The 25461-nt window shown below is 43.2% G+C and overlaps 1 protein-coding gene across 3 annotated transcripts; it reads right to left on the bottom strand.

Moving 5' to 3' along the window:
- Positions 1-1061: 1061 nt before the first annotated feature.
- On the bottom strand, positions 1062-25164 carry LOC139536533 (ARF GTPase-activating protein GIT2-like). 3 transcript variants are annotated; one of them, XM_071337115.1, is made up of 20 exons: positions 24914-25162; positions 24233-24366; positions 24016-24128; positions 23710-23815; positions 23493-23579; positions 19083-19213; positions 18688-18782; positions 18182-18227; positions 16042-16093; positions 15875-15947; positions 15666-15763; positions 15401-15512; positions 15096-15250; positions 14838-14990; positions 5865-6074; positions 5587-5676; positions 4716-4795; positions 4378-4551; positions 2857-2920; positions 1062-2600 (listed from the first exon to the last, which is right to left on the bottom strand). In XM_071337115.1, the coding sequence occupies exons 1-20, from the start codon at positions 24963-24965 to the stop codon at positions 2391-2393; spliced, it is 2235 nt and encodes a 744-aa protein (XP_071193216.1). In that variant the 5' UTR covers positions 24966-25162; the 3' UTR covers positions 1062-2390. The 3 variants fall into 3 exon arrangements, with proteins under 3 accessions (XP_071193216.1, XP_071193235.1, XP_071193224.1); XM_071337134.1 differs by lacking the exon at positions 5587-5676 and having other exon boundaries at positions 24914-25161; XM_071337123.1 differs by lacking the exons at positions 1062-2600; positions 2857-2920 and adding an exon at positions 3620-4048 and having other exon boundaries at positions 24914-25164.
- Between the last annotated feature and the right edge of the window lie 297 nt (positions 25165-25461).

Here is a 25461-nt window from a genome sequence, read left to right as displayed (position 1 = left end):
GACATGATCTTGAATTTATTCTGAAATCTGAATGGTTAAAAAATATAAATATTTTCAAATGAAAAAAAAGCGATTGAGGTTACTGTATGTCAACTAGAGCCCATTAAAATGGTAAAGGGTCCATTTGGCTACATTTACACAGGCAACCAATTCTGATCTTTTACCCAATTATTGGCAAAAGAGTTGATCTGATTGGTCAGACCAATTAGTGGAAAATATTATCAGAATTGGGCTGCCTGTGTAAATGCAGCCATAGGGACCCATTTTGTAGCACACATGGGTTTGTCCATGTCTGGCCCAAAAGGTTAACCCAACTAGGTACCAGCTAAGATGACCATAAAGACCAACATGTTGCACTAGATCAGCAGCCTAAATACGTAATGTTTTTCTTGTCACAGCTACCTATGAACAGGCTCGGATCAAACTTAAAAAAGGTAGAGATTTCTGATCTGCAGACGGACTCAGACATGGATGAAGAAGAGTCGACCTGACAGTAGTAACAGCGACAGCAGTACTACCCAAGGGGGGTGATTTCCCTATGAATACTGTCCAGGATGTAGAGGCGATGGAGCAAAATGTACTCGACACAGCTTTCCTGAATGGAAAAAACACCTTATAGTGTTTTGTTAATTACACTGTTAATACAAATCCCCAAAGTTGTGCATGTTAGCAATCAAGTTTTCAAGAATTTTTGTCAAATACTATATCTGTTTGGGATTCTTGTGGTCAATTTGCAATGTAAAAATTATTTCTAACTATGTTCCTGCCCCCCGACCATCCGCTCAAGGAAATAAATAAATATATAAAAATAAAAATTGTCCCTCGGCTGAATGTAATTGGGGACCCCTGATGTAGGCGAACACAGCTAGTCAGGGTACCAGTCTGTTTAGCTATCATTCCACTCCTTGTCATGCTAAACATCTTATCGTATCTTTGGCATATGACACAGAGTACAAGTGGAATGTGTGAAGGTAAACAGACTGGTACCTTGGCCACACCACAGCACACAAACTGTAGCATAATAGTCAAGGTATTCATACATTTAACACAAACTGTAACAGTTGAGTTATACATTAAAGTTTATTACTTTAAAAAGGCAGGTATTTAAACCACAAAGGCAATAACTATGACTTGTGTCGGGCTCATAATAACACTCAATGGCACACATAATTGATCATCACTCCCACATCCCTGGACAACACATGACTAATATAAAATAGTCCATATTACATATACAGAACCAATGCTTTTAACACATCTTAACACCCTATTAGTTGCACGTTTGACCACTAGCAGCATAATCAAGACAATACAAGGCATGGGACACACAAAGGCATAGGCTGGGTTTAGCACCCAGCCTACACACACACACACACACACACACACACACACACACACACACACACACACACACACACACACACACACACACACACACACACACAGAGCGCTCACGAGCACAAATGATTGCCGGTGGATATATGGAAACACATACCACCAAGATGAAAACTTCTTGCATGTCTTCAAACAGCATGGAATATATGAGGAAACTTTAACTGTTAAAAAGTACATTTTATGAAAATAAATGTTTTGTTAGATAGGTGTGAGATATTGTATTCAAAAATATAGATTAGGGTTGTATGAATTAAGAATAGATGTTTGTACATTTTCATTCTAACACTAAAACAAAATGTATATTGAGCATGTGTGTGAGGTACATGTATATTAGAGGTATGGCTTCACCTTCTGCTCAAACTACAAAAAGAAAAACTAAACAATGGAAAACTGGCTTGGCAGTTGTCCTCACCTTTATGGCTTTAGTATAAAACATAGAAATGGCATTCATGGAAAATACCTTGACGAAAACCTTGTAATGGACGTATCATGACTCATGAGGCAGTATTCCACTAACCTATGTTCAAAATCCCAATGTGTTTGGCATTGAATAAGAAGTTAAAAGCTAACTGCTTAAAATGCTGTTTGAAACCTTTGGACAGTCACGTGTCACTGGTGCATAGGGAAGAGCATCAAGGACAAGCACCCCAGCAACCAGAGAAATGTTTAAATGTGTAACGTTGTAAAACTGTTTAGTAACTTCAATGTAACTAGCATGTCTCCTATGAGGTAAGCTCAGAGAGGCAGGTCGTCACACTCTAGCAGTATTAGTATATTTAACAGACAAACCCATGGACAAATCCCTGGGTTGACCCATGTTTCAGAAGGTACATTTTCTGTAAACGTTCTTCACTAGAAATCTGCTATGACCAATTAAGCATTTTAAATAAAAATGGAGGCATACAAATAATAACATAACACTGAACTTGAAATTGGCCATAATAACATTTTCAAATATCCATATCCAAGAGGGATGTTAGTCTTTGGGTTAAAAATCAGTTGCTGTTTTCTTTGGTTGTCACAGTGACGAGTTGTTTGGCAGCCTTGGCAATGTCATAGGCGCACTGGATGACCTGCTGCGTGACCAGCTGCATGTCGGAGGGGCAAGGGTCGTGGGGCGTGGCCTTCTGGCACTCCCCCTGGAGCCGGCTGGCACTGCAGGTGAGCAGCCGCAGGGACCCTCTCACTGTGTCAGAGTACGGCTTCTGAGGAGGAGGCAGGGAGGGGTCACATACTGTTGGCAAAACAGGCAATAAACGGCCCTCAACACTAGAGTAATGGGCGGATTTACTGCCGTTGTGTGTGTGTGTTAAATTATCTCCACCCTGAAGAAAAGAGTGCAACATCTAAGAGAACAACAGCTGCAAGACATTTATTTCCCATACATGTTTACCAAACAAACAACCCTCACTGGCTCTTGCATACAAAGGAGGAGTCTCTGTTGAGGTCATCCCAGCTTACCTTAGGAAACAGAGTGGCCATCTCCCTCACAGCCACATGTATCCTTTCTGAGCATGGTACAAAGCTGAGGGGGGAGGAGAAAGAAAACGTCAAGTAAGGGAGTGATCCTTTTTACAACATAGATGTTAGTAGAAAACTCGGGCCCAGTTTTTTTTCAATAACATTGTTAAACAAATATGTAGAATACTTAGGAATGTTTACAGAAGCTTGCTAAGCCCTTGACCCCCTTACTATATGAAACAGCTCTCAAAATAGCAAAGTCAGCCAGTGATATCCTGGTGGAGGTTTATTTGTGGACAAGTGAGAGAATGAGAAGCCCTGGCTAATGGCAGACAAAATAGAGAATATACTGAATACTAAGTGTTTTCATTAATAGCAACCATGTGCTCCATTTGAGTAAATTGAACACGTCCTGTATTATTCCATTGACAACATAATGTAGTGGATGCTGTTAAACCATGACAATATCAACAATGAATGACAAAACACATGGCTTAAAAATCAGATCATGAAATACATCATAACTTTCCACCGTTTCAAATCAATAACAATGCCTCCGTTATAACCCAGTAGCTAAGTGACAGAGGACGTATACAAATTGGCAGGTGTTCTTTGGTCACCAGCTGGAGTGAGGTTTGGTACACAAGCACAAAAGCTAAGTAAATACCACACAGCTTTAGTCAAAAGGGGGGCCAATAGTGAGGGTTTGTGTTAAAGACAACAAAATCAAGTGGACTGTATAAACACTGAATGAATACCAGTGTGAAAATGTCTCTGTATTTATTTATTTTTTAAACATAGAAAATAAATCCAAGATTGAGAGCACAAATATTAACCAAACACAGACAAATATAGATAAGGATAGCCTGTGTGTTGACATGAAAAGCCCTGTAGGGCTATATTTGGCATTCCATAGAGGAATCTTTGTTTTCTGCCAGCTGCGTTTGACACAAGCCCTGCCCCTCAGCACACAGACAGAGGAAACAGTGACAGTGCCTGGGAGACAGGGACAGAGGCCAGAGTACCAGGAGCCAGGGGGGGTCTCTTCAGCAATCTCAGAGCAGGGCAGCAGGGTAGAGAGACAGCCCTGTCAGAGCAGGGCATCAGGCTGTAGAGACAGGCACGTTCGCGGCCACCCCCCTCACAGCAGGGCAGCAGGCCAGAGAAGCAACCTAGACTGCCTGGCCTGGAGCTAGCCCACACCGTGAGGAAGGGAGTCAGACAGACAGGAAAACACAGGGAGGGGAGGACAGAGTGGGAATACAGGATAGTGAAAACAGAACTCAGGAGGAGAACAGAAAGATAGAAAAACAAGATACATCCTCTAAAAAACAATGACTGTAGTAGGTTGAAGGACAGGTGCTGGAAGGTTGGATGAAGGATCAATATATAGACAGCATCATTTCCTATATTTTGAACTGTAAGGGCAAGTTCCACATGAACACACAACCTTTTAGTCAACTAACATTTTCTCTAACTGCTGATTGGTGTTTTCTGTGTTCTTATGACCCCTGACCTTACCTCTCATGTTTGTTCTCCTGTGCGGCCCTCAGCAGCTCCTGGATGTTCTTGGTGATCTGCTCTGTCTTACAGATGACGTTCTCGGTGAAGGGTAGGGTGGAGTCAGCCTCAGTCTCATCCTCCCCTTGATCTGATATACTGCCGTCCCCCAGCCAACTGCTGTTCCTGCCCAGACTGCATGGGGAGAGGAGAGGTTACAGGGTTAGGATCTCCCTCACTTGTGGATCGCTTTGTATAGGATTGACTGCCACATGATTAAGTTCCTACATTTCACATACAGTATATTTCTCAAATATACAATATTTTTCTACTATAGAGATTTTAATCAAAAGTCCTACCCAGACTCCTCCAGTCCAGAGTGGTTTGGTGTGTTGTCATAGTCACTCTCCATCATGCTCTGTCCCTCTAGGCTGCAACCCTACAATGGGAGGAATGATACAGTAAGCTTCCAGACAACCGTTGAATCTGGAGAGAGCATCTGAACAGCAGTACGGAGGTCTGAACGTGCTTGATGAAGCATACGTGTCAGAATCATGCTCTCTGAACCTAAAAAGCCATTTCATATTAAACAGACCTCAATTGGTTTCAAAGCAGAAAGTAAAAAGAGGTAGGAAGTTTGAAACCAGGGACCAGCTCCGTGTGGCATTAAGCAGTAGGTACAGCAGTGGGTGCTGTTAGTGCAAGCTTAAGATCAAGACATTCTGCTGTACGGGTAAAGGCTTCAGTACAGATGGTTCTCTACCAGTATGGCTGGTAAATAATACTGTTCACACTACCATGAACTATATATCAATTTGTATTCCTTGTCTGTTTCAACACCACTGTAGCCTTCTGACAGGATGCATGTTTCGGAAACATCATACCGTACATGTAGTGCTTTGGGGCCTTTGAAAACACACTGATGGCAAACACCCATGTTTAGTGCTGGCATATAAAAAAAATACGTTTTTCAGGTACTCTACACAGCAGTGCTGGCTGGGGGAACAAGGGTCAATGAAGAACAGTAGCAGCAACACGGTGGTGTATGCAGCCAGACAGCCAGGCGATGCTGAGAGGAGATGCAGTGAGGTACAGGAGCAGTTAAAGGACAGAGGTAAGGAGGAGGTAAAGGAGGACAGGAACAATAGTGGACAAGCAGAGGGGATAGTCCACCCCTTCCCCTGGGGCTGCTGCCCCCACCCTCTCTTGAGGGGAGATGCAGTACTTAACCCTTCGAGCTCTTTCATCCCGCGACCAGGACAGGGAGGAGGGGAAGGTAGGGAGGGAGGATGAGGCGGTCCCCAAAGGACCCCTCCCAATCTAGAAAGGGGTCAAATCAAGTTTACACATAAAGGGAGTTGACTATATTCTAGAGGAGGACGGGGGAGGAGATAAATTCACAAACAAAAACTGAATTACCGCAGACCAAAACTGCTGACAGCACCGGTCCACTGTGACTGTCATAGAACAGTCCAGGAGGGAGTGGTGACAGTGGTCTCTGTACTTACGTTTGTAGGGAGGGGCTGTATGGTGAGGCCGTCATCACGGCGAGGAGGGTCATCCCTGTGGGGGTAATGCCTCATGCCCGAGCCTGTCTCGTACATGGACATGGGGCGGCCTCTGTGGACAGGGGGGTGGCCAGAGGGGTCCGGAGGGTGCTGCGAGCCCCTGGAGGCCTGCCATTGCAGGGATGAGTTCTCAGTCTGCAGGGAGTTCAGCTGGAGGGGACAACAGTTCAGAACATCAGCTTTATTTCTGTGTAATAACTTAAATAAGGGCCTATGGGTGAAACCTAGGGTGACCATAACATGGAGGATGTGATAGTATCAGTGCAGGTTTAGATAGAGACAAATCTCTCCATCCAGACTGTAAAAAACGGAACCCATCTCTGTAGAAAAAGGGAACCCATCTCTGTAGAAAAACGGATCCCATGGCCAGAAAGCACAGCTGCACTTCCACTAGTGCTGCCCCCGACTAGAAAAAAATCTTGGTCGACCTAGATTTGTCTGTTCTTTCAACCAATCGATTGGATGAACCTTTTCCTTATAAAGACACACCCACCACGTGTTTTAATAAAATCAACTATATGTAGGCTACTGAGCTTTTCTAATGCTTTAACCACACTGTGATTAAATAATTAAGACACAAATGACTAAAGAGAGCCAGACCATCCTCCAGCTGCTGCTGGCCTTCGCAGATTCTGCCATTAAGCGCCTGAAGTTGCCAGTAGATAATAGGCTACACCAGAGGTTGTCCATTTGGAGTGCCAATTTATCTTCCTTCCTTTATCTTTCTACCAATCTGCATGCCAGTAATGATTTTCATATGCACATTTTCGTGGAACAGTTTATTTTAATTTATAATAAAGTCTTCGTATCTCAAAATCATTATGTGGTTAATCAAAATTCTAAAAGTCACGGTACCCCCCTGTATATAGTCTCGCTATTGTTATTTTACTGGCCCGGGTATGCTGGAAGGATATTGACCTCATCCAGTCAGTCGAGGATGCCTGGTCAATCTTTAAAAGTAAGTTCCTCACCATCTTGGATAAGAATGCCCCATTCAAAAAAATGCAGAACTAAGAACAGATACAGCCCTTGGTTCACTCCAGACCTGACTGCCCTTGACCAGCAAAAAAATATCCTGTGGCGGACTGCAATAGCATCGAATAGTCCCCGCGATATGCAACTGTTCAGGGAAGTCAGGAACCAATACACGCAGTCAGTCAGGAAAGCAAAGGCTAGCTTTTTCAAGCAGAAATTTGCATCCTGTAGCTCTAACTCCAAAAGGTTTTGGGCCACTAAAGTCCATGGAGAACAAGAGCACCTCCTCCCAGCTGCCCACTGCACTGAGGCTAGATAACACAGTCACCACCGATAAATCCATGACAATCAAAAATTTCAATAAGCATTTCTCAACGGCTGGCCATGCCTTCCTCCTGGCTACTCCAACCCCATCCATCCTGGGTATAGGTCTGGGTATATAAAAAAGTATTGAGATAAACTTTTGTTATTGACCAAATACTTATTTTCCACCATAATTTGCAAATAAATTCATAAAAAATCCTACAATGTGATTTTCTGGATTTTTTTTTCTAATTTTGTCTGTCATAGTTGAAGTGTACCTATGATGAAAATTACAGGCCTCTCTCATCTTTTTAAGTGGGAGAACTTGCACAATTGGTGGCTGACTAAATACTTTTTTGCCCCACTGTATCAAGGATGTCGCTCTTGCTGAAGGCGATTCCCAGATCCACCTCTACGCAGACGACACCATTCTGTATACTTCTGGACCTTCCTTGGACACTGTGCTAACTAACCTCCAAATGAGCTTCAATGCCATACAACACTCCTTCCATGGCCTCCAACTGCTCTTAAACGCTAGTAAAACCAAATGCATGCTTATCAACCGTTCGCTGCCCGCACCCGCCCGCCCGACTAGCATCACCACCCTGGACGGTTCCGACCTAGAATATGTGGACAACTATAAATACCTAGGTGTCTGGTTAGACTGTAAACTCTCCTTCCAGACTCGTTTTAAACATCTCCAATCTAAAATCAAATCTAGAATCGGCTTTCTATTTTGCAACAAAGCCTCCTTCACTCACGCCGCCAAACTTACCCTAGTAAAACTGACTATCCTACGGATCCTCGACTTTGGCGATGTCATCTACAAAATAGCTTCCAATACTCTACTCAGCAAACTGGATACAGTCTATAACAGTGCCATCCGTTTTGTTACCAAATCGCCTTATACCACCCACCACTGCGATCTGTATGCCCTAGTCGGCTGGCCCTCGCTACATATTCGTCGCCAGGCCCACTGGCTCCAGGTCATCTATAAATCTATGCTAGGTAAAGCTCCGCCTTATCTCAGTTCACTGGTCACGATAACAACACCCACCCGTAGCACACGTTCCAGCAGGTATATCTCACTGATCATCCCCAAAGCCAACACCTCATTTGGCCGCCTTTCCTTCCAGTTCTCTGCTGCCAGTGACTGGAACGAATTGCAAAAATCGCTGAAGTTGGAGACTTATTTCCCTCACAAACTTTAAACATCAGCTATCTGAGCAGCTAACCGATCGCTGCAGCTGTACATAGTCCATCTGTAAATAGCCCACCCAATCTACCTACCTCATCCCCATACTGTTTTTATTTTATTTACTTTCTGCTCTTTTGCACACCAGTATCTCTACTTGCACATCATCATCTGCTCATTTATCACTCCAGTGTTAATCCGCTAAATTGTAATTATTCGCTCCTATGGCCTATTTATTGCCTACCTCCTCATGCCTTTTGCACACACTGTATGTAGACTTTCTTTTTTTCCCTCTACTGTGTCATTGACTTGTTTATTGTGTTATTGGCTTGTTTATTGTTTACTCCATGTGTAACTCTGTGTTGTTGTCTGTTCACACTGCTATGCTTTATCTTGGCCAGGTCGCAGTTGTAAATGAGAACTTGTTCTCAACTAGCCTACCTGGTTAAATAAAGGTGAAATACAAATTTAAAAAATTAAAAACTGCTGCTCTTTAATTACTTGTTACTTTTATTTCTTATTCTTATCCTTATTTTTTTAAACTGCATTGTTGGTTAGGGGCTCGTAAGTAAGCATTTCACTGTAAGGTCTACCTACACCTGTTGTATTCAGCGCATGTGACTAATACAATTTGATTTTGAACTTGTATTGCCATTGCCAACTATGTAAAAATACCTTCCATGAAGCAAACAAATAAAAACAGTGTATCAACTATTAACTTAGGTCTGGCCTGAAGCTAGCACGAGCAACATTGTCCTTAGAGTTTCCCACACCAGTGAGTGCCGGTCAGACATAGCTGAAGGCTATTTGCGCAAGGGATAACAAGTAATCAGTTAGGCCTATTTTATGACGTTTCCACGGGATCAGAGCATGACATGTTTTTCCCCTTTCACGCCGAGTGGTTATCGAAAGAGAGTTGGAAACGTTGTTCAAATAGGCTACGTTGAGTAACTATTGTCATTCTCAATGGATGTACAAAATAGACTTAATTTACTTGCTGTTTGAGGGGGGGGGAAAATTCCTTAGAGAAGCTCCACAGTGGTGGTGAGTTAAGACAATCAGATCCGCAAATGGGCACATTTATAGGCCTACATTTGCGCGCAGGTTAGGCAGCCTATGCTACTCCTATGCATAATCAGGTGCGCGTCCTTACATGCTGACCAGAGCGGAATCGTCGCAAAATACATTTAGAAATCCATGTTTTTCAATTATTGCGCGCGCCAACGAGCGTCTGCAACGCCAAGGGCTAAAATAGAAGTCATTCCTATTTCTGACACAGCTCGCGCTGAAAGTCCTGCCTCTCCCATCTCCTTATTGGTTTATAGAAGCAGGTAACCTTGCCGGTTGTCGTGGTAATACAATGAAAGTTTAGATGCGATCACTATATAAGTTAAACTATGAAAAAGCCTGGAAGGAGGAGAGATGACTAGAAACGATTCGGTTGGCCGTTTTATGTGTGGATTAATTGTCGGAGTAGAGGTTCTTGTGCATTTCAGGTAAAATAACAACTCAATGTTTATATCCCAGGACAAATTAGCTAGCAACAGCAAGCTAGCTAAATAGGACAAATTAACGTTAGCTAGCAAGTGCAAGCTAACTAGCTAAATTGCCATACATGTTTAATGCTTTTCGACCTGTCCCCAAATTAATGTCATTGGTTCAGAGTTTGTTTTGATATTTTAACCTGCGTGTCGTGATCGCGTTTGGTGTGGGGGGGCAAAATACATTTATGCATGATGGCGCACGCCCGCAGCCGGTTTGGGTTCCGTGTTACTCAACATTGACAAGAGCGCTACAAACAAAAGACAATTAATAACTTGACAACACGTAAATGGAATGAAATTAACCAAAACTTGTTCCACACAAGTGTAGCCTAGCTTGAGCGGTCCGCAAACAACGTGTCCACTCCGACAATGAGAACGGTAAAAGACTGTTATAATAATAATATTGAATGCATTAAAAAAAAATACTGTAACCAAACAAACATTGTAGATGAGAAATTATGGGAATTAAATGGTAAATGTACTACTGGTGAGCCATCCCCGCGGCCTCCACAATGGATTAGTCCACTGAGACAGGCGTGAATCTGACAGGTGTCTCTTGTGCCATAATATATATACAGTGCCAGTCAAAAGTCAGGGGGCTCCCGAGTGGCGCACCGTCTAAGGCACTGCATCTCAGTGCTAGAGGCGTCACTACAGATTCCAGGCTGTATCACAACCGGCCGTGATTGGGAGGCACATAGGGCGGCACACAATTGGCCCAGCGTCGTCCGGGTTAAGGTTTGGCCGTCATTGTAAATAAGAATGTTCCTAACTGACTTGCCTAGTTAAATAAAGCTTCAATAAAAATATTAAAAGTTGACACACCCTACTCATTCAAGGGTTTTCCTTTATTTTTACTATTTTCTACATTGTAGAATAATAGTGAAGACATCACAACTATTAAATAACTCATATGGAATCATGTAGTAACCAAAAAGGTTTTAAACAAATCAAAATATATTTTACATTCTTCAAAGTTGCCACCCTTTGCCTTGATGACGGCTTTACACAAGCTTGGCATTCTTGTTGGCTGCTTTTCCTTCACTCTGCGGTCCAACTCATCCCAAATCATCTCAATTGGGTTGAGGTCGGGTGATTGTGGAGGCCAGGTCATCTGATGCAGCAATCCACCACTCTCCTTTTCAACAGGACAATGACCCAACACACACCACCAGGCTGTGTAAGGGCTATTCTGGTTAGAGCCAGTTTGCGCTGTTCTGTGAAGGAAGCAGTACACAGCGTTGTACGAGATCTTCAGTTTCTTGGCAATTTCTCGCATGGAATAGCCTTCATTTCTCAGAACAAGAATAGACTGACAAGTTTCAGAAGAAAGTTCTTTGCTTCTGGCCATTTTGAGCCTGTAATCAAACCCACAAATGCTGATGCTCCAGATACTCAACTAGTCTAAAGGCGGCCAGTTTTATTGCTCCTTTAAATCAGCACAACAGTTTTCAGCTGTGCTAACATAATTGCAAAAGGGTTTTCTAATGATCAATTAGCCTTTTAAAATGATAAACTTGGATTAGCTAACACAACGTGCCATTGTGGTTGCTGATAATGGGCCTTTGTAGATATTCCATTAAAAAACAGACATTCCCAGCTACAATAGTAATTTACAACATTAACAATGTCTACACTGTATTTCTGATCAATTTGATGTTATTTTTACTTCTTATGGCTGGGGGCAGTATTGAGTAGCTTGGATGAATAAGGTGCCCAGAGGTGCCCAGATTAAACTGCCTGCTCCTCAGTCCCAGTTGCTAATATATGCATATTATTAGTATATTTGGATAGAAAACACTCTGAAAGCTTTTTTGAAATCTGACATAGCAGTTGCATTAAGGAGAAGTGGATCTAAAATTCCATGTATAACACTTATGTCTTTGATCAACGTTTATTATGAGTATTTCTGGAAATTGATGTGGCTCTCTGCAAAATCACTGGATGTTTTTGGAACTACTGAACATAACGCGCCAATGTATACTGAGATTTTTTGATATAAATATGAACTTTACCGAACAAAACATACATGTATTGTGTAACATGAAGTCCTATGAGTGTCATCTGATGAAGATCATCAAAGGTTAGTGATTAATTTTCTCTATTTCTGCTTTTTGTGACTCCTGTCTTTGGCTGGAAAAATGGCTGTGTTTTCTGTGATTTGGCAGTGACCTAACATAATCGTTTGTGGTGCTTTCGCTGTAAAGCCTTTTTGAAATCGGACACTGTGGTGGGATTAACAACAAGATTACCTTTAAAATGGTATTAGATACTTGTATGTTTGAGGAATATTAATTCTGAGATTTCTGTTGTTTGAATTTGGCGCCCTGCACTTTCACTGGCTGTTGTCATATCGATCCGCAGCCATAAGAAGTTTTAATGGACCAAAAAATTTGCTTTTCTTTCAAAAACAAGGACATTTCTAAGTGACCCCAAACTTTTGAACGGTAGTGTGTGTATATATACAGTTGAAGTCGGAAGTTTACATACACTTAGGTTGTAGTCATTAAAACTTGTTTTTCAACCTCTCCACAACTTTCTTGTTAATAAACTATAGTTTTGGCAAGTCGGTTAGGACATTACTTTGTGCATGACACAAGTAATTTCTCCAACAATTGTTTACAGACAGATTATTTCACTTATAATTCACTGTATCACAATTCCAGTGGGTCAGAAATTTACATACACTAAGTTGACTGTGCCTTTAAACAGCTTGGAAAATTCCAGAAAATGATGTAATGGCTTTAGAAGCTTCTGATAGGCTAATTGACATCATTTGAGTCAATTGGAGGTGTACATGTGGATGTATTTCTCAAGGCCTGCCTTCAAACTCAGTGCCTCTTTGCTTGACATCATGGGAAAATCAAAAGAAATCAGCCAAGACCTCAGAAAAAAAATGGTAGACCTCCACAAGTTTGGTTCATCCTTGGGAGCAATTTCCAAATGCCTGAAGGTACCACGTTCATCTGTACAAACAATAGTACGCAAGTATAAACACCATGGGACCACGCAGCCGTCATACCGCTCAGGAAGGAGACGCGTTCTGTCTCCTAGAGATGAACGTACTTCGGTTCAAAAAGTACAAATCAATCCCTGAACAGCAGCATAGGACCTTGTGAAGATGCTGGAGGAAACAGGTGCAAAAGTATCTTTATCCACAGTAAAACGAGTCCTATATCGACATAACCTGAAAGGCTGCTCAGCAAGGAAGAAGCCACTGCTCCAAAACTGCCATAAAAAAGCCAGACTACGGTTTTCAACTGCACATGGGGACAAAGATTGTACTTTTTGGAGAAATGTCCTCTGGTCTGATGAAACAAAAATAGAACTGTTTGGCCATAATGACCATCGTTATGTTTGGAGGAAAAAGGGGGAGGCTTGCAAGCCGAAGAACACCATCCCAACTGTGACGCATGGGGGTGCTTTGCTGCAGGAGGGACTGGTGCACTTCACAAAATAGATGGCATCATGAGGAAGGGAAATTATGTGGATAAATGGAAATTATGTGGATAAATGGAAGCAACATCTCAAGACATCAGTCAGGAAGTTAAAGCTTGGTCGCAATTGGGTCTTCCAAATGGACAATGACCCCAAGCATACTTCCAAAGTTGTGGCAAAATAGCTTAAGGACAAAAGTCAAGGTATTGGAGTGGCCATTGCAAAGCCCTGACCTCAATCCTATAGAAAATGTGTGGGCAGAACTGAAAAATCGTGTGTGAGCAAGGAGGCCTACAAACCTGACTCAGTTACACCAGCTCTGTCAGGAGGAATGGGCCAAAATTCACCCAACTTATTGTGGGAAGCTACCCGAAACATTTGACCCAAGTTAAACAACTGAAAGGCAATGCTACCAAATACTAATTGAGTGTATGTAAACTTCTGACCCACTGGGAATGTGATGAAAGAAATAAAAGCTGAAATAAATAATTCTCTCTACTATTATTCTGACATTTCACATTCTTAAAATAAAGTGGTGATCCTAACTGACCTAAGACAGGGAATTTGTACTTGGATTAAATGTCAGGAATTGTGAAAAACAGAGTTTCAATGTATTTGGCTAAGGTGTATGTAAACTTCCGACTTCAACTGTATACATGCGCGATTGCTCAACGAACAGCCTATCAACCAACCAATCGACCAGTCTACTAAATGGAGTCGGTACTAACCTCCACTGTGTTTTCACTTTTCTGTTAGTAGCCCTGATCTGGTCATGAAGGACACCCCCAGACTATTGTTCTCAACTTCTCATGAGAAAACAACAAACCAGCTGCTTCCTTGAATGAGCTAAATGTTCACGTCATGTATGGATTACAATCTGAATTTGTCCCCACCCAAGCAAATCCAGTTAGAGCGAGGAAGAGCATAGAGAGAGAGCGAGGAAGAACTGCTCCCTTGTTGTGTTGGTCCTGCTCATGTTTCTCATGTTGTCAGTGAAAAAAAGGGCAACCTGTTTTACAGCATTTTGGAACTGGATTTGCTTGGGTGGGGACAAATTCAGATTGTAATCCATACATGACGTGAACATTTAGCTCATTCAAGGAAGCAGCTGGTTTGTTGTTTTCTCATGAGAAGTTGAGAACAATAGTCTGGGGGTGTCCTTCATGACCAGATCAGGGCTACTAACAGAAAAGTGAAAACACAGTGGAAGTTAGTACTGACTCCATTTAGTAGACTGGTCGATTGGTTGGTTGATAGGCTGTTCGTCGACCAAGATTGTTTTTAGTCGAGCAATAGCATATTATATATATATATAAGTACCAGCCAAAAGTTTGGACACCTACTCATTCCAGGGTTTTTCTTTATTTTGACTATTTTCTATATTGTAGAATAATAGTGAAGCCACTAGACTTACTGTGGGAACAGTTAGTTGTTATAATGCTCAAGTCATAAACATACCTTGCTCTGCATCATCCGGATCTCCTCACTCAGGTGACAGTTGACCTTGAGCAGCTGCTGTATCTTGGCCTCGGAGGCTGTGAGGGCGCTCTTCACCTCCATGAACTCCTGTACTGTGATGGGTCCATCAGACAGGTCAGACGACTCTGAGCTCTGAAGCATGGGAAAGCAGGATGGAACGGAGAGTTGAATGGCTATGCCGATCCAATGTTAAAGGTAATGAAAAACTATATTAAGAAACTACAAATACGGTGTTACCTTGGTCCTGTCATCTTTCCCATTCTTCCCAGAGGCGGGTTCCCGCTCTGGATCTTCATCTGACGCCACACTGTCATAATCTGGTTGGTCTTCATTATCCTGGTTATCACTCCCATGACGGCTGCCGATTCCCTTCAGGATGAGCTCTATGTCCTCTGAGGAGAGAGAGCAATAGTCAGGTGAGTGGACGACGCAACAACCATGCCCTAGTGGGTACAGTAATGAGCTTTGTTCTAATCAGGTGCTGGATCAAATCATAAATACCCCCATTTGAATAAATGTAGCTTCAGATTACTGTACTATACCTCTGGGACTTTCACAGGAGTTCCCCCGTTGCCGACGTTTGGCATCAGTTAAAATATCAATGACGAGTGTTGCAAATTCATGTGCATTGAACCTTGCTAGCTTCTGTCTGCCCTGCAAAACAAACGACCACAAGACACAACATTATGAAGCAGCAGTGCTGAAAGTGTAGGGTCTTCAATCAAATGCATAACATTTAACTAAAGGCTTGGGAAAGAGACCAACCAAATTTGATATAACGTTGAAAGACATTTTTAGGTGACTTGCCTGGTTCCTGGTGGATGAGTATTCAGGGTTGACAGGGAGGAAAGGCACCAAAGTTGTATCTGTTACCAGAGTGCTGTGGTTCTGAGTCACGAGCCACACTGATACAGCAAAGACAGAACAGAAAAAAAAAAAAAAAAAATGTTTTGTTAAAATCACACTAATAATCTATTAAAACACCTAATGATACCTTTATCAAACGTCAGATCAACCTGCATCAGTTTCTCTTCTGTCCACTTCATCATAAACGTCCATGGCAAGCTCTTCAAACTGATGGTTAGTGAGCTGAAATCACAAGCCACAGTAAAATCCCATCACTGGTATGTCTGAAAGGACCATAATAAAACCATGTTTGGAAAAAATATATACGGTCACTCACAGACTGGAGTTTTTTCTTTGCAGCTTTTGCAAATTCTGACAAATCCAGACTGCTGTAGACATAAAAATAAAATACAAATATATACAGTGCCTGCAGAAAGTATTCAGACCCCTTGACTTTAACTACATTCTGTTAGGTTACAGCCTTATCCTAAAATTTGTGTTTTTCCCCACATCAATCTACACACAATATCCCATAATGACAAAGCGAAAACAGGTTTTTAGAAATTGCTAATTTATATATATATAAAAAAAATAAGAAATCACAATTACATACACCCCTAGTCAAAGGTTTGGACACACCTACTCATTCAACGTTTTTTTCTTTCTTTTTACTAAAATAAAATAGCTTTCATATTTTACATTCTTCAAAGTAGCCACACTTTGCCTTGATGACAGCTTTGCATACTCTTGGCATTCTCTCAACCAACTTCATGAGGTAGTCACCTGGAATGCTTGAAGGAGTTACCACATATGCTGAGCACTTTTCCATCACTCTAATTCTTGGTCAAATAGCCCTTACACAGCCTGGAGGTGTGTTTTGGGTCATTGCCCTGTTGAAAAACAAATGATAGTCCCACTAAGCGCAAACCTGATGGGATGGCGTATCACTGCAGAATGCTGTGGTAGCCATGCTGGTTAAGTGTGCCATGAATTCTAAATAAATCACAGACAGGGTCACCAGCAAAGCACCCCCACACCACCTCCTCCATGCTTCACGGTGGGAACCACACATGCGGAGATCATTTGTTCACCTACTCTGCGTCTCACAAAGACACGGCGGTTGGAACCAAAAATCTCAAATTTGGACTCATCAGACCAAAGGACAGATTTCCACCGGTCTAATGTCCATTGCTCGTGTTTCTTGGCCCAAGCAAGTCTCTTCTTATTGGTGTCCTTTAGTAGTGGTTTCTTGCAGCAATTTGACCATGAAGGCCTGATTCATGCAGTCTCCTCTGAACAGTTGATGTTGAGATGAGTCTGTTACTTAAACTCTTGAAATAAAGATTTTATTTGGGCTGCAATCTGAGGTGCAGTTAATTGCCAATTTCTGAGGCTGGTAACTCTAATAAACTTATCCTCTGCAGCAGAGGTAACTCTGGGTCTTCCTTTCCTGTGGCGGTCCTCGTGAGAACCAGTTTCATCATAGCGCTTGATTGTTTTTGTGACTGCACTTGAAGGAACTTTCAAAGTTATTCAAATTTTCCGGATTGACTTGACCTTCATGTCTTAAAGTAATGATGGACTCTAGTTTCTCTGCTTATATGAACTGTTCTTGCCATAATATGGACTTTTTTTTTTTTTACCAAATAGGTCTATCTGCTGTATACCACCCCTACCTTGTCACAACACAACTGATTAGCTCAAATACATTGAGGAAAGACATTCCACAAATTAACAAGGTACATATGTTCATTGAAATGAATTCCAGGTAGTACCTCATGAAGCTGGTTGAGAGAACGACAAGTGTGCAAAGCTGTTAAGGAAAAGGGTGATTACTTTGAAGAATCTCAAATATATTTTGATTTGTTTAACACCTTTTGGTTACTACATGTGTTATTTCATAGTTATGTTTTCACTATTATTCTACAAATGTAGAAAATAGTCAAAAGAAAAGAAAAACCCTGGAATGAGTAGGTGTGTCCAAACTTTTGACTGGTACTTTTGACACACACACACACACACTAGGGAGTCAGGCCCAGCCAATCAGAATGTGTTTTTCCCCACCAAAGGGCTTTTATTACAGAAAAAGATACTCCTCAGCACCCCTCCCCTCTCAGACAATCCCGCAGGTGAAGAAGGTCCTGGGCTGGCGTGGTTACATGCATTCTGCGGTTGTGAGGCCAGTTGGATGTCAGTTTATATAGTACATTCAAGACAAATAACTATAGACAACAGTTGACATACTTACAAATTTCTTTTCCATCAAGATATGGTAGGAAAGAGATAAACAAGGATGGTTTGATAAATGCATTACGTTTTAACGTCAGTTACTAAACCATAGGATAGATACACACAGCTGGCTTATCAGGACTTTGAGAAGAGGTTTTTGTAAAATGCCACTGAAACACCAACATGTCTGAACAGCATTCCATTCCCATCCCCCATAAGCATGCCATCATGTTGGGCTCAGTTCTTACCCGTCAGCCATTTGTGGGATTATGAAGTGTTGTCCATTCCTATGATCTAGTAGACAAACACAGTCAGATTAAAACAAAGGACATTTTAATTGTAATAATTTAGCAGAGCCCCCCCCCCCCCCCCGTGCACATTTTTTTTTTTTTGGGCCTAGCACTACACAGCGTATTCAAATAACCAACTCATCAACAGGCTTTGATTATTTGAATCAGCTGTGTAGTGTTAGGGCAAAAACCAAAACGTGCACCCAGGGGGGGCCCCAGGACCGAGTTTGGGAAACCCTGATTTAGCAGACACTCTTATCCAGAGTGACTTACTGGAGGAATTACAGTTAAGTGCCTTGCTCATGGGGAAAACATCAGATTTTTTTCACCTAGTTGGCTCAGGGATTCAAACCAGCGCCCTTTCAGTTACTGGCCCAATGCTCTTAACCGCTAGGCTACCTGCAGCCCATATCAGGGTTCAATTATTCACTATGTCCCTGTCAATGCGTCTTCTCCACTCTTACCTGGCCTTCTCCCACAGAGGTAAAATGCCAGGCGGTCTGTGAGTTCATACTGGATCTCTACCAGTCTGTCTGCCAGCTCCTGGTGGCCCGCTTGTCTGATTGGAACATGAATAAAAGGTCATGAGTCTTTTCCACATCAATATAAGTGACGGTGAGGTCTCTTTATGTTTACTGTAAATGCCAACCATAGCACTGTATTTTTAGACCTCTTTACAATAAAACCCAAAGGTGGTAAAGTTGCAGTTTATTCAGTATCTGTAATCATTTACATCATTCTTCTAATAAATGTAAGTACTAGGCAGTCTCATAAACCGTTTTCTGGGAAAGAGTTGTCACACCATCAGCGGTAATGGATTGCTCTAGTGCAGTACAAAATAGTATGAAGACTGCTTTACCTTGCGTAGTCAACAGGGGTCTTACCCCCTGTGTCTAGGGCACCAGGATCCGCCCCATACACAGCCAGCAGCTCTGCCTGTGACACCTGGCATGCCTTAGCTGCTACATGCAGTGGACTGTTTCCTTTTTCCTGAAGGACAAACAGGACACACCAGCCCAATACAATGAGACACTGGACAGGCCACACCACCCCCAATACAATGAGACACTGGACAGGCCACACCACCCCCAATACAATGAGACACTGGACAGGCCACACCACCCCCAATACAATGAGACACTGGACAGGCCACACCACCCCCAATACAATGAGACACTGGACAGGCCACACCACCTCAATACAATGAGACACTGGACAGGCCACACCACCCCCAATACAATGAGACACTGGACAGGCCACGCCACCTCAATCCAATGAGACACTGGACAGGCCACACCACCCCAATCAAATGAGACACTGGACAGGCCACACCACCCCCAATACAATGAGACACTGGACAGGCCACACCACCCCCAATACAATGAGACACTGGACAGGCCACACCACCCCCAATACAATGAGACACTGGACAGGCCACACCACCCCCAATACAATGAGACACTGGACAGGCCACACCACCCCCAATACAATGAGACACTGGACAGGCCACACCACCCCCAATACAATGAGACACTGGACAGGCCACACCACCTCAATACAATGAGACACTGGACAGGCCACACCACCCCCAACACAATGAGACACTGGACAGGTCACACCACTCCAACACAATGAGATACTGGACAGGCCACACCACCCCCAATACAATGAGACACTGGACAGGCCACACCACCCCCAATACAATGAGACACTGGACAGGCCACACCACCCCCAATACAATGAGACACTGGACAGGCCACACCACCCCCAATACAATGAGACACTGGACAGGCCACACCACCCCCAATACAATGAGACACTGGACAGGCCACACCACCTCAATACAATGAGACACTGGACAGGCCACACCACCTCAATACAATGAGACACTGGACACTGTGTGGGCACTGGTGCAATAGCGTGCAGGCTTTTATGTATTGATACATTTCAGACAACTGAGTGGATTCCATGATGGCGCCGACAGAGATGGTCGCCTCGCTTCGTGTTCTTAGGAAACTGCAGTATTTTTATTTTTTTAATGTATTATTTCTTACATTGTTACCCCAGGAAATCTTAAGTCTTATTACATACAGTCGGGAAGAACTATTGGATATAAGAGCAACGTCAACTTACCAACATTACGACCAGGAATACGACTTTCCCAAAGCGGATCCTCTGTTTGGTCCACCACCCAGGACAATGGATCGGGTCCCAGTAGGCGACCCAAAACAACAGCGGCGCAGAAGGGGCAGACGGAGTGGTCGTCTGGTCAGACTCCGTAGACAGGCACATCACTCACCGCTCCCGAGTATACTACTCGCCAATGTCCAGTCTCTTGACAACAAGGTAGATGAAATTCGAGCAAGGGTTGCCTTCCAGAGAGACATCAGAGATCGTAACATTCTCTGTTTCACGGAAACATGGCTCACTCGGGATACGTTATCAGTCGGTAAAGCCACCTGATTTCTTCAGGCATTGCGCCTTCAGAAACAAACATCTCTCTGGTAAGAAGAAGGGCGGGGGTGTATGCCTTATGATTAACGAGTCGTGGTGTGATCATAACAACATACAGGAACTCAAGTCCTTTTGTTCACCTGAACTAGAATTCCTTAACAACCAAATGCCGACCGCATTATCTACCAAGAGAATTTTCTTTGATTATAATCACAGCCGTGTATATCCCCCCTAAGCAGACACCTCGACGGCCCTGAAGAACTTCATTGGACTCTATGTAAACTGGAAACCACATATCCTGAGGCTGCATTTATTGTAGCTGGGGATTTTATCAAAGCTAATCTGAAAACAAGGCTCCCTAAATTTTATCAGCATATCGAATGCGCAACCGGGGCTGGCAGCATTCTCGATCATTGCTACTCTAACTTCCGCGACGCATACAAAGCCCTCCCTCGCCGTCCTTTCGGCAAATATGACTCCATTTTGTTGCTCCCAGCCTATAGACAAACTAAAACAGGAAACGCCCGTGCTCAGGTCTGTTCAACGCTGGTCCGACCAATCTGATTCCACGCTTCAAGATTGCTTTGATCACGTGGACTGGGATATGTTCCGGATAGCCTCAGACAACAACATTGACGTATACGCTGATTCGGTGAGCGAGTTAGTATTAACAAGTGCATTGGTGATGTTGTACCCATGGTGACTATTAAAACCTTCCCCAACCAGAAACCGTGGATTGACGGCAGCATTCGCGCAAAACTGAAAGCGTGAACCACTGCTTTTAATCATGGCAAGGCGACCGGAAACATGACCGAATACAAACAGTGTAGCTATTCCCTCCGCAAGGCAATCAAACTAGCTAAGTGTTAGTATAGAGACAAAGTAGAGTCGCAATTCAACGGCTCAGACACGAGACGTATGTGGCAGGGTAAACAGTCAATCACGGATTACAAAAAGAAAACCAGCCCCGTTGCGGACACTGACGTCTTGCTCCCAGACAAGCTGAACAACTTCTTTATTCGCTTTGAGGACAATACAGTGCCACCTCCTTCACCACAGCCAAAGTGAGTAAAACATTTGAACGTGTTAACTCTCACAAGGCTGCCGGCATCCCTAGCTGCGTCCTCAGAGCATGCGCAGACCAGCTGGCTGGTGTGTTTACGGACATATTCAATCAATCCCTATCCCAGTCTGCTGTTCCCACATGCTTCAAGAGGGCCACCATTGTACCTGCTCCCAAGAAAGCTAAGGTAACGGAGCTAAACGACTATCGCCCCATAGCACTCACTTCCGTCATCATGAAGTGCTTTGAGAGACTAGTCAAGGATCATATCACCTCCACCCTACCTGACACTAGACCCACTCCAATTTGCTTACCGCCCCAATAGGTCCACAGACGATGCAATCGCAATCACACTGCCCTAACCCAACTGGACAAGAGGAATACCTCTGTAAGAATGCTGTTCATCGATTACAGCTCAGCATTTAACACCATAGTACCCTCCAAACTCGTCATTAAGCTCGAGAACCTGGGTCCCGACCCCGCCCTGTGCAATTGGGTCCTAGACTTTGACGGGCCGCCCGCAGGTGGTGAGGGTAGGAAACAACATCTCCACCCCGCTGAACCTCAACATTGGGGACCCACAAGGGTGCGTTCTCAGCCCTCTCCTGTACTCCTTGTTCACCCATGACTGCATGGCCATGCACGCCTCCAACTCAATCATCAAGTTTGCAGACGACACAACAGTGATTACCAACAACGACGAGACGGCCTACAGGGCCCTCAGAGTGTGGTGTCAGGAAAATAACCTGACACTCAACGTCAACAAAACAAAGGAGATGATTGTAGACTTCAGGAAACAGCAGAGAGAGCACCACCCTATCCACATCGAAGGGACAGTAGTGGAGAAGGTGGAAAGTTTTAAGTTCCTCGGCGTACACATCACGGACTAACTGAAATGGTTCACCCACACAGACAGTGTGGTGAAGAAGGCGCAACAACGCCTCTTCAACCTCAGGAGGCTGAAGAAATTTGGCTTGTCACCGAAAACACTCAAACTTTTACAGATGCACAATCGAGAGCATCCTGTCGGGCTGTATCGCCGCCTGGTACGGCAACTGCTCCGCCCACAACCGTAAGGCTCTCCAAAGGGTAGTGAGGTCTGCACAATGCATCACCGGGGGCAAACTACCTGCCCTCCAGGACACCTACACCACCCGATGTCACAGGAAGGCCAAAAAGATCATCAAGAACAACAACCACCCGAGCCACTGCCTGTTCACCCCGCTATCATCCAGAAGGCGAGGTCAGTACAGGTGCATCAAAGCTGGGACAGCTTCGATCTCAAGGCCATCAGACTGTTAAACAGCCATCACTAACATTGAGTGGCTGCTGCCAACATACTAACTCAAATCTCTAGCCACTTTAATAATTAAAAATTGGATGTAATAAATGTATCACTAGTCACTTTAAACAATGCCACTTTATATAATGTTTACATACCCTACATTACTCATCTCATATGTATATACTGTACTCTATACCATCTACTGCATCTTGCCTATGCTGCACGGCCTTCGCTCATCCATATTTGTATGCATATGTGTTTGTATGCACATATTCTTATTCATTCCTTTACACTTGTGTGTATAAGGTAGTGTTGTGAAATTGTTAGATTACTTGTTAGATATTACTGCACGGTCGGAACTAGAAGCACAAGCATTTCGCTACTCTCGCATTAACATCTGCTAACCATGTGTATGTGACCAATAAAATTTGATTTGATTTACAGACAATTTTATATTTTTTACATACCGGGTGGAAAAAGTTGGCCTGGGCTCCCAAAGACAACAGCCTCAGGCACGTCTCCAGGTTCCCAGTCCGAACACTGGAGTGGAGTTGCTAGAGTGTAGGCCAAAGGAGGTTTGGTTAGCTAACAGATAATAAAAAACAGTTGATAAATTGGTAAATTAATGAGCTCAATGGCAATGAAGCCTGCAATTCAGGGCGTGGTCTGGCTGCAATCTCTCACCTTACTGAGGTCCTTTGTGGTGACACTGTCATCCTCTCGACAGGGCATTCGATGGACATACGCCAGCATCTGATATTTGGCCTTGATGAATTCAGTTTTATGGGGACTGAAGGGAACAGAAAATCACACTTACAAACCTCAGACTGTCCAGGCAAACCTGACCCCAATGGCACTTTAATACAACAGAGTCCAACAATGTGAGAGTGATAGATCATGGTGAGATGAGATGCCCAGATTTGTCATCACATTGGTTTAAAATTATATTGTTTAACCTTCAACTAAAAGTTTGAAATGTGCCCCACTCACTGGACTCTGTCCTGGGGGTTGGCCTTGCGTTTCCCACTCGTGATAGACGAGGGGTCCAGAAGGCTGTGCTCCCAGATGGAGTTGGCCCCATTGCTGTACAATTTCTGAACCATCTACAAAGGAAGCAAACAACACAACCAATTGGTAAGGGAAAACAATAACTGAAGAAGTTGACTGTTCTTGAGCGTCAGTATAGCTGCTTGTGTGAGGTGCTCACCTGCAGCTGGGAGGGTGGCCATGGTGTATGGGTCAGGTGTCGGACTTGGGAACTGTGTCGGCCCAGACCCCGGTGGACGCTGCAGCACTCATCACAGATCAACACACCCCTGTTCACTGAGGCCCAGCACGGGCCTGGGACACACACACGCAACCTTTAGACTCAATATTACCACAAAGGCTCCGAGTCCACACAAACCATTTAGACTAAAAGTCACATCATTCTACATGCATTCTTTTTCATGATTTCAGGCAGCTCCCTAACCACAAATGTCATAATTTTACTTTCACACAGCTACAAACGAGATATACCCCAACTAGTTTGCAAGCTAAAGTTATAAAACAAAGACTATTGTAAAGTCTAGTTGGCCATAAACTAACTAACTAGCAACAATAACAAAGTTGAGGGCTACCAGCTGCTAACTAGCAACAGACAGCTAAGGTTAGCTGACTTCCCCATTCTTCTTGGACATTGTCATACTAGCAGCTAGTTTAGCTTGCAAGCAAAGCTATGCGTTGCTGGAACTACAAGCAATCAAACAGAATATGAATCCCTTTGAAAGTGAAAATCAAGCAAGCAAATATTAAAATAGCTTGGGTTACCATTACATACAACTACTAACATAAACTAGCTATCATGCTAACTAAATTCCTAAGGCTAGCCAGCAATCGTTTAGCTTACCCTGGGAGCTACAATCAGCGCAGACCTCTCTGCTCCGCAGCCGCTTTGACATCCCTTTTTACTTTAGGTAGCAAACTAGTTGTTTGTATACAGAAAGTCCTTTAAACACTCCGTTTTAGACAGGCACTCATGAGACAGGTGATACTACTGTACAACGACGAGGTCAGAAAATTTTATGAGGAAAATGCTAACTGTCTAACGTTAGCTTATTTAGCTTCTTGTTCTTTGAGGTTTATTGGCAGACTACACTCATAAGGTGTATTGCCGCCACCTACTGTACGGGATAGTAAAAAATACCCCAAAAAACTAAATATATTTTGGATGAGTAAATTCATACTAATTACCAAAAATAAAACCACTAACCAAATTCATGCTACTGTACTACCCTGAATTTCAAACAAAAACAAAAAACTGTACTCCTTCAGTCAATTTAAATGTCTATTCAGATCCCTACACAGGCTCAGGAACCTGGGAGGGGGGAACCTCTTCATTCAGTACTCCCTGTAACATTTTGTCTGTAAAGTCCTGGGGATCCAGACATTTATTTG

Source organism: Salvelinus alpinus, chromosome 1 (assembly GCF_045679555.1).
Source record: "Salvelinus alpinus chromosome 1, SLU_Salpinus.1, whole genome shotgun sequence".
Classification (NCBI taxonomy): Eukaryota; Metazoa; Chordata; class Actinopteri; order Salmoniformes; family Salmonidae; genus Salvelinus; species Salvelinus alpinus.
The sequence above is the reverse complement of the archived record's forward strand: the minus strand, read 5'-3'. Positions and strand labels throughout refer to the sequence as shown.